This window comes from Epinephelus lanceolatus, chromosome 8 (genome assembly GCF_041903045.1).
Source record: "Epinephelus lanceolatus isolate andai-2023 chromosome 8, ASM4190304v1, whole genome shotgun sequence".
Lineage (NCBI taxonomy): Eukaryota > Metazoa > Chordata > Actinopteri > Perciformes > Serranidae > Epinephelus > Epinephelus lanceolatus.
This window is the reverse complement of record NC_135741.1, coordinates 24,450,190-24,464,061: the sequence shown is the minus strand read 5'-3', so window position 1 is coordinate 24,464,061 and position 13,872 is coordinate 24,450,190. Positions and strand designations below refer to the sequence as shown.

General features: G+C 42.3%; 1 protein-coding gene across 1 annotated transcript; it reads left to right on the top strand.

Moving 5' to 3' along the window:
- The first annotated feature begins 1,580 nt into the window (after window positions 1-1,580).
- Window positions 1,581-12,289, top strand: c1ql4a (complement component 1, q subcomponent-like 4). The gene is made up of 3 exons (XM_033628044.2): window positions 1,581-1,962; window positions 2,287-3,708; window positions 10,943-12,289. The coding sequence occupies exons 2-3, from the start codon at window positions 3,163-3,165 to the stop codon at window positions 11,120-11,122; spliced, it is 726 nt and encodes a 241-aa protein (XP_033483935.1). The 5' UTR covers window positions 1,581-1,962; window positions 2,287-3,162; the 3' UTR covers window positions 11,123-12,289.
- Window positions 12,290-13,872: the final 1,583 nt, after the last annotated feature.

Sequence of the window (13,872 nt, the reverse complement as noted above, 5' to 3'; positions counted from 1 at the left end):
AGTGGAGACTGTGTGAAGTCAGAGCAAGTGACAGGATAAAGAAATTGCATTAAATTAAAAAAAAGAAGTGACATTTCATCAACATAATGCGTAATGTTGAAATTTCAGGTGAGTGTGAATGCTAAGGGGAGCAAATCAAGAAGAGAATAGGGAGAGAGGGAGACAGACAGCTGAAAGACATGCACATATTTCAATATTAATCACCTCAGTAATATTTTAACAGCCTTTAAAAATCCAATCCTGAGCATATTGCCTCTGACTGTTGGCGATGATTATCTGCCCCATGCTGCTTAGGACCTCTGAGCACTGTTCTAGCAGGCCAGACTGACTGACCCGGCAAACTGGGACTGACACAGCATTTAACTCCCCCCTGCTGTTGCTCAGCTATCCCAACATTTCTCAGTGGAAATATCACAGGCCACTACTTCCCAAACCCTCCACGCCTTCCACCGCAATTCCCCACTAAATCCAACCCATCCTTGGAAACCCACCTTAAAACTTGGTGATTATCCGCCTCTCCGTGTCCGGAGGGATCAGGTTGGCTGATCCCTACATGGCCAGACAGTGGTCATCATATTTGAGGAGAGAGAGGTCGAGGAGGTGGTGGTTGATAAAAAGGATGTCATCAATACTGTATGTAGACCTTATTCCCCTTACCACCAATGCTTCAGTCATTAAACTTTAAACTCGCAGATTTGCGATTGTGCCTGTCAGACAGGTGACACAAGACTCCAAGGAAATGATGATATGAGCTAAAAAATCTGCCCAAGATGTTCCTGAAATGGAGGATGATCAGGATTTTAACTCACATGGCATCACATTATTTCCCTACTGCAACATGGCCTAATGGCGCAAAAAAACAAAAAACAAAACCCTCTTCGTGTATGTACACCTGCATATGTCTATGTGTGTGCATGCGTGTTTGTGTGTGTACCAGTGTGCGGTATGTGTTTGTGTATGAGGCTTTAGGTAAAGCAAAAAAGAGCAGCACAATGTGTGGGGCAGGGTGTCTCACTAATGAGGCTTTATAGCTGTGGGATGCCAGTCACACACACAGACAATGGTCTGGGGAACATTTAGTGTCTCCTCTCCATTCCTCACACATCATGCTGAGGCATCTTTTACTCAGTCACCGTCCTCTGTCTTCCCTTCAGCGGCTCACAGAAGATTAAAACATCTGCCTTCGTTTTGCAACACTTTATCAAACATTTTTCTTGCTAAGAGTTTGCCTCTAACAACAGGTGAATGTCAGGCTAACGAGACACAGATGGGAGGCGTCAGTGCAGTCTGGTTCACATTTGTGTAAGTTTACAATGAAGTGCATGTTTGATTTTGGCTCACACATAATGATAATGATAATGAAAAATGAGAAGACGAGGGAGAAAAAATCAGGAGTGGATTTTAGTCCTCTATAGGTTACAAATAAATGTCAGTATCCATACAGTTGGCTGTGAGCTACATTTTTTTTAATAGAGAGCTGATGTGTGTGTGTCTGTGTGTGTCAGAGAGAGAGAGAGAGAGAGGGAGGGAGAGAAAGAGAGGGAGAGAGAGGTCGATCTAACAGGTGTCGACTAGTACTGCCCATGGACCAAACACTGCGATAAGCGGTACAGTCACAGCCACTCTGGATGGGAGCGTCAGGTTGCCGTGCGTCCCTCATTTGGAAAATTGCGTCAAAAAGTGTTCCAGCAGGTATTTACTGGGCTTCATTTCCTCTGAAGTTAGCGGTATTTAAACTCAATTTCCTACCTGGAGAGAAAAGAAGGGGATTAAGGGCTGATTAAGAAACTCTCATCACTTTCCTGGCATCTCCTGCGCGCCCGTCGGCTCACCGGCTCTCCATTCGGCACTCAAGCGGTCCAAAGTCCTTCAGTCATTGTGGTGGGACGCGGGCTGAGCAGATGCACAGATAATTTTATCCTCCACATATCTGTTTTTTTTCCCGATCTTAAAGAACCGATGGTGAGTATTTCTTTGTCTGTTTTTCCTGTTTCTTTTAACAGTTTTAAATTAAAGCAGAAATGTGTCCATGGCGCGTTGTAGATAATCACGCATTGTATGTAATTTACATGTGTAAAATACAGTAAAGCAAATTTTTTTTAAAAATGCGTGTTTCTAGAAATCATTATTATAATTTTTATTAAAAAAATGATATTCATGTTTATATATAATTTAATTATTTAACATTCTTTAAATTAATGCAATTATATTACAGTTAAATGATGTATATATATCTGTAAATAAGGACAAATCAATTACTGATTGTATTTTTGCTGTTCTTTGCAGATGCAGATATAGCCAGAGGAGGAATCTTTAAAAACAAAAAGTGTTATTGGTTTCCAGAAAACGGCCCTATTTAAATGTGGACAGTGGGATCAAGATAGAAGTGGAGGGTCATAAGATGATTGTGTCAGGAAAAGATCTCTGGTGAACTTTTGTCACTTGCAGTCATGGCATTAAGTGAGACATCCACATGAAGTGAAATCCTGTGCTTTGTTAGGGGGGGCTTGAAAGAAGATTTTTCTTTGAGAGAGAAAAAAAACAAACTGTAAATCATACTTCATCCAGCAAAACAAACAATACCTCCACACCCTCCTCAATGAGCTGATTTTGGCACCAGTCCTCCTTTCAGCATACTTCTAATAAGCACTGCTTCCACAACAACCCTCTCAGTGCCAGTCATGGTTTCTGTCTGATGCTGAAAAATAAACTGAGGACAACAGGGGAAGTCAAAAAAAAAGGTGATACAGACTTCATCAGATAAATTATGTTTTTTTGCCGCGTGTCACCACAAATCTGAGACATCCAGGGTTTTTTTTAATATCCTTAGACACAGTGGTGTGTAAAGTTTTCATCTTTTTAGGCTTTTAAATATTGAGTTCCTGGTCCCTTGGACGTCTTTATCATTTCTCAAGGATCCTCTCATCCACTTGTTTCCCTCCTGGCTGTCTTCCATTTTGCATTCTTTCTCATACTTAGTCCAGTGATTTCCTCCCACTCCTCTCCACATCCTTTTTCACCTTTTCATACCATACTGGTTCAGTGAGAGGCTTCATCCTGGCCGGCACGATTCCAGCCAAGGGGGAAGAGGACTTCCTGACGCTGGCCGCTTCACGGCTCAGCCGCAGGAAACGTGTCATTGGAGCTGCTGTAGGTGTGGCCATGGTTCTAATACTGTTGGTGGCCATTCCCCTGCTGGTCCACACAACCAAAGGGGGGAACACCGGAAATGCAGGGAGCCATTATGAAATGCTTGGAAGCTGCAGGATGGTATGTGACCCCTACGCTACGTCTCAGCCTGGCCAGGAGCTGACAGCTGTGTCTCCTCCGCCCCAGGATTACTCTGGGAAGAAGCTAAAGTCTGGGCTGCGTGGGCCTCCAGGGATTCCTGGCCCTCAAGGAGCACGTGGACCCCCTGGAGAGCCTGGTAAACCTGGGCCACAGGGGCCTCCAGGTCCAGGTCCTGGTGGCTATTCTCCCTCACTCTACACTCCCAAAATCGCCTTTTATGCAGGGCTACGCAAACAGCACGAGGGGAGCGAAATACTGAAGTTTGATGATGTGGTGACCAATGTAGGTAACTACTATGAGCCCAGCACCGGCAAGTTCACCTGTCCTCTGCCTGGCATCTACTTCTTCACCTACCATGTTCTAATGAGAGGTGGTGATGGGACCAGCATGTGGGCAGACCTGAAGAAGAACGGACTGGTCAGTAAATAGTGTGTGTGGGTGTGTGTGTGTTCGTCTGTGTGTGCATGAATGTGTGTGTACAATAGACGGTCTGCATGTACGTATTTGTATGTATGCATACACACGACCATGCAACAGATTTTTTCCCCCCACTGTTGACCGTCCTGTGTTACCATTGACTTGCATTCACCTTGGTAACATTGAGCTCTTCAGATTCAGAGCACATTCCACTTAGCAGGTGGCAACATGACAGCCAAAGAATGAAATAGCAATCTTTCCCCTCATTAAGGGGAATTCATGCTATACAGTCTAAAATCACAGCTACGGATATTTGCATTCTCACATGTTCTGTGGCTAAATGACAAGTGGCAGAATGCAGCCGCCAAAAGGAACAGGCTAATTAGTAAGTATCACACACAGAGCTTGATTATCGCCTAAACAGAAGTGCAAAAGAGCACAGGAGAAATGTCTGTCAGTACGTGGACCAGTCAGTTTACACCTCAGCTAAATAAATAATGAATGTAAAATTGACAGTCCACTCATCCACTCCCTCATTCCCCAGACACTAATTAAAGACAGAGGGGCTGATGGGGGGAAGAGGAGCGGAGAGGTGGGATAAATCACAGGGATTTCATCAGAGGACTCCAAATTCAGGAAACATTCTTCAAGTTGCTTTTTACATTCATTCATTCATCAAGGACTTCAAATGCAAATGCTCTCTGCTCAGACCTCACTCTCTAAGACATGCGGTGCGCCAAGGTCTGTTTAAACATGTGCACACAGGCTAATGCAGGCTCATACATACTGTATGGTTCAATTCCACAGTTGTAAATATTTATTTATATTTATTAGACTGATTTGGAATAGTTTTAGACTTGATTTGGTGAGATGTAAAACTAAATGTTTAAAATCGTTCGTATTTGCCACAAAAGTGAGTATATATGTTTAACACCACCTGCCCTAACATCCTATATTGTCATTCAAGTCATCTTAGCCTGCTAAATAATTTATACATCTTAGATTAGATCCCTCGAACACCCGCTATACTTTCCTCTCCTAACCCCTCCCCAGCTTGTTCATTGATTCTCCATTAATTATCTTTTCACTCAACTCAATCATTTAACCTCACCCAGGTTCATCTGACACCCATCAGGTGGCCTCCCTAAACAGTTCTGTTAAACAGAGCACTCGCCTAACAAGGTTCTTCCCAAACAGAGCTGCTGGTAGATGGAAATGGAGTGTATATGAAGTGCTGCAGAATACCTGATCATGTTTGGAGTTATTGGAGCCCCGAGGCAGGCGGGTGCTCTGCCTGTCAGTCAGTAGCTGGGGTTTACTAAATGGGCAGTATGTCTGACAGGTTGCATTTTTGACTGTAGAATCAAACGGCCTGTTTTACTATTGCCGTAGGTGCTGAGGCTTTATTGGATATTTTGTCAGCCCACTGGGTTTGTTTTAATCCCCCCCGCAGCCACAAATTTGCCACCTTCCTTTTTCGCTTGTGTTGTAACTTTTACACCTTCACAGATAAGGTCATTTGTAACTTTGGGTTTGTTAGGCAGCCAGTCTAACAGATTCACGACTCATTCTGGAGGATGAATGAAACACAAGAGACCCGACGTGACATAGACATGCTAAGACGTCCACTCTGAGACAGAGAAAGGGTGAAAGCAAAACAAGACAAGTGAGTTGATGGGAAGATCAGGGGTGGAGCAGAGGAAGATAGATGACTTAATGGAGGTGTGGAGACAGTGGGCTGGTAGACGAGGCATCAGGGAGGCTGGTGGTGAAGGCCAGGATGAGATCAGGCACGATGACCAATGGACACCCACTCAACACGTCTCGGCTTGACAAGTGATCAAGGTCGGCCAGAGAAAGAGATGAAATTGGTTTACAAGCTGTGTTTATGCCCCAGCTGCACATAGGGGGTGTTTGAAAACCAAATTAATTAATTCAAAATACCAACAGATTTTGTCTGGGAATTGTTGATGTATAACGCCTGTACTTTGCAAATGATATTTAAATGGGCACGCTGCATTGGCTGTTGAACTCATGCCATGTGACATGAGTGTGGTATAATGTCAGGATCTCAGGGAGGATGTGCTGACTGTGGCAGGGCTTCCACAGGATTCCTGTAGATCCAATACCTATTACCTTGACTAAATCCCCACTCTGTAAAGCCCACCTGCTCACACCTCAATCTAACTTTCACAAATCATTGCAGCATGACAGGGTTTCGGAGTCAGGGGATTTGCAATTGAAGGGGGGTCACACTCCAGTTGCTTTCATGCTTGTAATGCAACGGTAATTGACTTACAGTACAATTCAAATGTGTGATGAGGATGTTTGCTCGAGCAGGGACGTAGGTTTCGTTTCAACATTGGGTGGGGAGGGTGCATGCGAAACAGCAGGTTTAGGCGTTCTCCAGCAGAAAATGTTGAGCATCAAACTCTTAATTTCCTGCATTCTGGTGAAATTTTATGCACCAATTTGCGCGTTTTCTGCATCAATTGATGGTGTAAATGTCTTTAAATTGTAATTGTTTTCATTGGGGGTACAAATGCACAGGTTCTAAGTATTCAGGGGGACATGTGCTTAACACTGTTACACCCTATCCCCCCTATTAATTCTTTAAAGCAAGGTTAGGAAATAGAAGGCACACAGTGACAAATTTGATAACCCAGTTTGGGAGGATGATGAATCCATATTATATCCTTATGATACCTAATGATTGAATATTGATTTAGCCTGGCTCAAAACAAATAGTTATGAATGCACTTCTCATTTGTGCCACTGCCATTATAAACATATTTAATCACTCTGTTCCTAAATTGCTGTCAAGGATATATGAGTTGTATGTTACTTAATATTCCAGCGTGGAAGTAAATGTTATTAAGACAGTCTATGCTAATGTCGGCATGCTTTATGCTGTGAAGGCTGGTAATACGTCATGCATACCTTCTCAACAGAACTTCTCCCTTTCCCCTCATTAACTGGTATGCGAGCTGCTCACCTACTCATTTATATTCCCATAGTGCACCTCTGTATATATCTATATTAAATTTTCTTAATACAATGTGCAATGTAGACAAATAGATACTGGCTCGGCTCCCATTTAATCTCCCCCTTGTTTTTTCACCTGTCACAGACTCCCTTAATAGCTCAGTTAAAGGTCAAGTTATTTCACACACAGTAGTGTTAAAATGTCATCACTCGCTGTAATGACCGGTACCTGTATTAACTTCCCCAGTACAGAGACATGGATACAGGTGAAATATAATTAGCCTCAGAGCGAGGAGCAAGAAAGTGAGCAGAATATGCTCCATGAAGAGAAGTTAATGTTGTCTTTTCAGGACGCAAAAGTTCTAAATAAAATATCAAAATGAGCCTCTGATGAAACATAAAATTAAAAGAAGGCAATCCCCTTCACACTGTGACCATTACAGCGCAGCAGACTGCAGACTCTTAATACTGAATGGCAGGTAATACAATCTAAGGTACGGTTCAATGCTGCTGTCGCTTGTCGCCATGTAATCCCCGGGCTCCCAACGGAGAGGGAAAACCTATTCAATAAATATTCTATTTCCACAACATCGTCCACCCCACCCGCCCCCAACGCTCCTGCCATGTGCTGGAGTCCCTTAGGTAAGTTTAACAGCTACTTTTCTATTGTCTCCGCTCTAAGAGGTCAGTATATCACAGTGAATGAATCCTGTCAGTTTTATTACCAGTGGAGCACAGACCCACAGATAAAAACAAGACTTCATATACCCCCGCATCTCACCGGTCCCACAAAATAGCCTCGCTTGATCAGTCTGTTACTCTAGACCCCCTCCCTCCCCTTTCCTCAACCACTTGACCCTTGTTTTTGTTTTTTCCCCCCTTTCTCTCGTCTTTTTGTCTATCTTTGTCTCTCGTCAGCGCTGCGGTTCCACTTGTATAGAAAATGACACTGCAGCTGCTCCCCACACCGCCACATCCCCTCCCAACTCCTTGCTCCTCGCCTGTGGCCCCCCCTGCTCCCAGGCGTGTTTACTGGAGGCCCTATAATGAAAGGGCTAGGCGGAGACAGAGACAGCCACAGGCAAACCCTGGGGGCCCCTGCCTCACGGCTCACAACCCTTCCAGCTCCAGGATCAGCACAGTGTGCTGCCTGGTTCACACGGATCAGCCCGTGTCCTCCAGCCGTATCCATCTTCTCTTGTCGGCTGCCTGTCCTAATCCCACCACGGCTCCCTCATGCCTCTCTGTCTGGCATCTGCATTAATGGATGGCTTGTATTATTCCTTCACGCGCAGGAACATCAGCTGAAGCACCAATTCATATATCATATATTGGTAAAATGATCTCTACACTGACTGATGAATATTACTCTGTCGTACGGTATCCAAGCGCACTTTCATGCATTAAGTCATGAGAATCTGAGAAGGCCTGAGGGGGGAAAGATCTCCCTACATCTCCCTCCGTTACACTGTTTGGCCAAAATAATGAGCAGGATGACATATGCCTTGTGTCGATAGAAGTCTCAACAACAGCATCACTGTCAGCTGCAGCCAAAGATGCAAATGTGATATCGGCTGTCACTACACATGTCAAGCAGAACAACAATATAACCTTTACAGATGACAATGGATTGGTGTCGTTATTTGAGAGATGGTCTTATGGGGGCCTGTGAAAGAGTGAATTATTTTCAATGTTTAATTATACTAATTGGGCAGCCTGGGTATCACAAGAGCACCCAAAACATAAACAAAAAATGTTTTGTACGCCTCTGATTATATGACAAATGAATGCTCAATGTTGCCTGTGACCTATGGACTGTTGTTGGAGAAAATATTTTTTTTTTATCTCTCATGAATTTTGATTTTCCTCTGATGGAACAAGACGGGCATAAACAGATACAAATACAAAGGATGTCAGATTACATAAGAATATTCTTATCTCTCCATCTGAACCATTTGAGTATGACGGGATCAAATAATTTAACCTGTTACTGATTTATTTGTCAACCTCTTAAACACAAGACGATGTAATACATTGTATGGTGTTTACTTGTTTTTATCTTGTGCTGCTGCCTATCTTTGCCCCTTAAAAAAGGGGTTTTAAATCTCACTGGTACCTATCCTAGTTATACAAAGGTTAAATAAATTGAATAAACAGACAGGGTTGTTTTTGACCATTTTGTTGCTCTAGGCCACGTTACGACTGCTGCCCCTCAGTGCTCTGAACTTAATGATGCTTTAGTTTCAATCAATTTTATTCTGCTACACTCATTTCAAACCCTACTTTATGTGGCAATTTAGTACATGAACAGAATTTTAGATAGGGATGCAATGAGCTTATCTACTGGTATACATTTACATTACAATAGTAGTATTACTGTATAAATTAATTACATACATGATTTTAGTGATTCAGGTTTCTGGTCTGTGCTTCATGCCTTTCACTTCTCCCCATCTCAGACAGTCCGTGTCATATTTAGACAGGCTGAGAAACAGGTGTTAGTGTATCTGATTTTCACTTCTTCATTGTTTTCCCTGCTGAGACAATGTTTCGTTCAAATCTATTTTGGTTTAAGTTTCCTACCTAATGTGGCTACAGTGCACACTTATACTACATTCAAATGGGAAAAGCTGACTTGGTCTGTGGTGAGAAATGTAGCTGTTTTTGGCAGATCCACTCTACGCTGCCTCTGCCTAAAAACACCCCTGTGGAAAACAGAATCTGGAATCTAATGAAACAAGACTGTTATAGTAGTGTAACAATAGCTGTGGTTGGTTTACTGTGCAGCTGCTGAGCTGTGAAGCCTCAGGAGATTGACTCCTCAGCTCCCTTAATCAATCTGATTTAGACTGGACAGGGACATAACCACTGGTCACCAACATGCTGTGTGTTAGACGCAACATCCATGACCTGCGTTCAATTTAAGATAGGGTCCAGAAAATTGAGCACAGCTCCAGTGTTGAAAGATGGTGAACATTGGGCTTAGACGGGGGGGGGGCAAAATGGATAGGTGCACATGGGGAAAAGAGCATTTTTTTTTTTTTTTTTGTTACAGTAATTCAGGCTCTGTTGCTCCGTGATTGACTGTTTTCAAATTGATGCATGCTCGTTGGGGAGAAAGAGGCCCCAGTGATGGGTATGACATGATGGTAGTTGAGTTGCAGATCATATTCTGTGGCTGTCATGGAGATGTGCGTGGCTTGTCTAGCTGCTGACACAGATTGAGTGCTCCCACCGTAGATGGACACTGAGCCAGACACAAGGCCACTGATGGCTGACATATGTCTGATGATTGGAGCGGCTACACCAGAATCATTGATACATCCTGCTTAGGAGGTTTTTAGGAATGCAACGTAGTGTACGATTATACTTTATCTATTCATCTATCCATCTATCCATCTCCATCTATCTATCTACAGCAAAAAAAGGAAAAAAAAAAAAAGCATTTTAGATTACACCAAATACCAAATTGCTCCTTAATCAGACTTCACGCAAAGGGAATCTTTTCAAAGATCTATATGCTACTATTTACTCTAAGCCCCTGATATGTACATGCCATTAAATATCTAACATTGAATAATGCAGTGATACATGTTGCCAGGGTGGTGTGTTTCCTCTACATCCGTAACTCAATCCAGGCATGTGTATTTAAATGTCTACAATGAGTAAACCCAATTAAATGTGTTAACAAACAAGTAAAGATCCACTGCTGCTGGGTCAATAAGACCGAACTCGCACACAGCATGCAAACGTGAAACTGTCTGGCTTCGGCATACCCACTCAATATCATGCATATTGAGCTGGCCCAGGATCATAAGCAACAGGTCAATAGCTGGTAAGGATAGTGATGGTGTTTCTCAGCTGAGCTAGTTTCCCCAAAGACAACCTGTTGTCCCCAGTGAGTCCGCTTATCTTCACAACCCAATCAGATCTCCATCCCCGCTCCTTTGCCCTGAGCCCCCAGCCACAGCCGGTCGATAACAGTCCACCTGTGGGGTCACGGGTCACAGTCCCATCCATATGTTCATCCAGCATGAATGCAGAGGTGATGTCATACTCACGAGTGTCTCATTTGAGGGCTGTTAATAATTGATCGTGACCCAGCCTCAGAGAAACAGAATGAGATGTAGTGGTTTCAGAGCTGCTGAGTTCCTGGAGCTGTTGAATAAGTGGCCGTGACATTTGCGAGTGTTTGTTCAGTTTCGTCCATGTTCTAATTGTCAATGCGTATGTCCTCTATGGCTGACAGGTAAGAGCCAGCGCCATCGCTCAGGACGCTGATCAGAATTACGACTACGCCTCCAACAGTGTGATCCTGCATTTGGACGTGGGTGATGAGGTGTGTGTGCAGCTGGACGGAGGGAAGGTCCACGGAGGGAACACAAACAAGTACAGCACCTTCTCCGGCTTCCTCATCTACCCAGACTGAATCTAATCCTCAACCACGGAGAGTGGACACCAACACACACACACACACACACACACACATAGACATATCCACACGACATGTACGTATGCAAATTAATGCACACACACAGACATGCACACGCACGATGCCTGCATGTACACACAAAAACACACACACACAAATGCAAGCAAACACATACAGACATCCTGAGATTACAACAGACTACAGAAGCGTGGATGGAGTGAAAATCAGAGATAAGTGGAATTAAGCCGAGCTGTGTGATTTTGAGCCAATCATCACGAGCACCTGCAACTATTGTCGCCTTTTGTGCAAATATGAATATCAGAAGATGTACAGTATAGGTGCACATAACAATTGCACGTTGTGGCTCTGAAATATCTAAAATACTTTAATGTTTTCCATATTAACTGACATTGTGACGACTAGAATATAACAAACACCATCAGTCTAATTGTGTTTTAATGCAATAATGGTGTTGAGGGTGCCATTAAACAAGATGACTAAGCCGAGGCAAACACACAACTGCTGTACTCCAGTCTTTACCTTACACATTTCTGCTCTCCATCCCAGTGACCTCTGATCGAAATGGCCTGCCTACATTTTGCAACCCATCACTGTAACAGATATTTCTCCCTAAAGTAAATTACACCAGATGAAATTAAACCCCTGTTGTGATTCCCCATGCATCGGGGCCGTACTGATTAAAACAAGGCCATCTGAATAAACACAGATGTTTGACCTTTCTTTCCTGTTTCCATCATGACGCAGGACATCACATAGCGAGATTAAACAAAACATGTTACAGGGCAACACATTTTATGGATGGCACTTGTGTGTGATGAAGTTTAAATTGCCAAGTGCATTATTGACAATATTGTGTGTGTGCGTGTGTGTGTGAGTGAGTGTGTGGGTGTGAGTGGATCTATAGATACTGTAATATAATGAGGCAGTGAAAGTAACAGCTGCAGTGTTTTACTTACATTAAATGTTGTACAATACATTACAGGCACGTTACTGTAATTACACTGCCATACCTACTTAGTACTTTATTTTTGAGAGACCCTGTTAAAGTATCATCATATGTATAAACAGTACTCCTGAGATGGGCTATCTGGTATGTTGAATATAGGCTGAGTGGAAAGTTGCTATTAAAGTATCTATACCTACCTTGTCTGTGTTCCTGCATGTTGTTTTGGCGTGTGTGTGAGGCAGGGCTGAATAAAGGCGTGTACACCCTGCCATCATTAACACACGCAGACCCTGGTTCAGCTTTATTTGAAGTGACCACTTGGACTGACTGTGGAGAATTGGATATATGACATGGCTGCGTGGACTTACAGCCGAGATCGAAGCTGACTACAGCCACTGCCTGCTACACCATGGATTTCCAATATGTCTTAAGACACTGTCTAAGACACAAACATTAATATCGCTATATTGATCTCAGCTTATAATACACCCAGGATCTACAAAATCCAGTGGATGTATACATTTTAAATAGAACAATATGGTGATCAATTGCGCAAACCAAACTGGCTCAGGGTTTGGTAAGGATCGATATTGTTCATCAGAATTTTCAAGCAAGATCATTTGTTAGAGAGGACACCAATAACAACAAATACAGCCAGGGAATTTGTGCTTTAAATATTACTGGTACAATTCTCTCAATTTATTGATAATCCTACAGTGATTTTACGGAAGTGCTCTCTCATTCAAACAAACCAGCTTATCTAGCCTGAGTGAATTTATATTTCTGAATACAACAACTATATTTACAGTGCTTTGGAAAATAAAATACCTCACTTTGTCACTTCCTAAATTTGATTAAGCAAACTAGGAGCTACAATTAATCACTGTTTCTACTACTGATTCATCTATTATTTCCCGGAATAATCAATTAATTGTTTGGTAAAAAATAAACTTTAAAATGTTAATGTTTCATCACAATTTCCCAGAGTGCTATTTGACTTTTTTAAAACATGTTGTTGCATCTGCCCAACACCCCAAAATCCAAAGACACTCAGATTAATACCATATAAGACAAAGGAGGAATATAAAAGAAGAAAAAAGCCAATGATCACATTTGTACAGCTGGAGCTTGTGGATTTTTGGATGAAATTTGTTTTGATAAATGATGAAAAATTGTTCATCAAAATAGTTGCTGATTAATTTTCATTTCATCGGTTGACTGCAAACCAAACCCGTTGTTCTGTTCCTTTGTCTTTGTGTTAATAATCAGCATTAATCAGCATTTTTTTTAATAAAATAAAAGAAGAAAGGTCACAGGAATTCAGGGCTGTTTTTGCTATTTAATTGGCTCACAATTACCTTAAAGAGAGAGCTCTTTGGGAAAAATTTGCAGTCCAAGTTTCCTTAGAAATGTAAAAACTTAGTCAAACATGGCCTGACAGGAGTTAAAAACACTGCATATATTGCAACTCTGGGTGTCATTTCACAATGCATAATTGCGCAAAAGCAATTGTACCTAACACTGCTGAAAAGTCCCAACTATTTGCAATTGAGAAACCAGTCACTTGGTGAATATGCCCACACTTCACGTCGTTTTCTACAGTTAATGTCACCAGTATATTCAAGTAATCATAATTGTTAGTATCGCCACTTTTAACGGTTTCTAAACCAGGCAGAGAGAGGTGTCATCTCCATGTTAAAGAGAATGAAATCTTGAATAACTCTTAGATTACAGGCAAAAAGAAAGTGTCTAATTAGAGCAGAGAGCTGATGGCATTCTA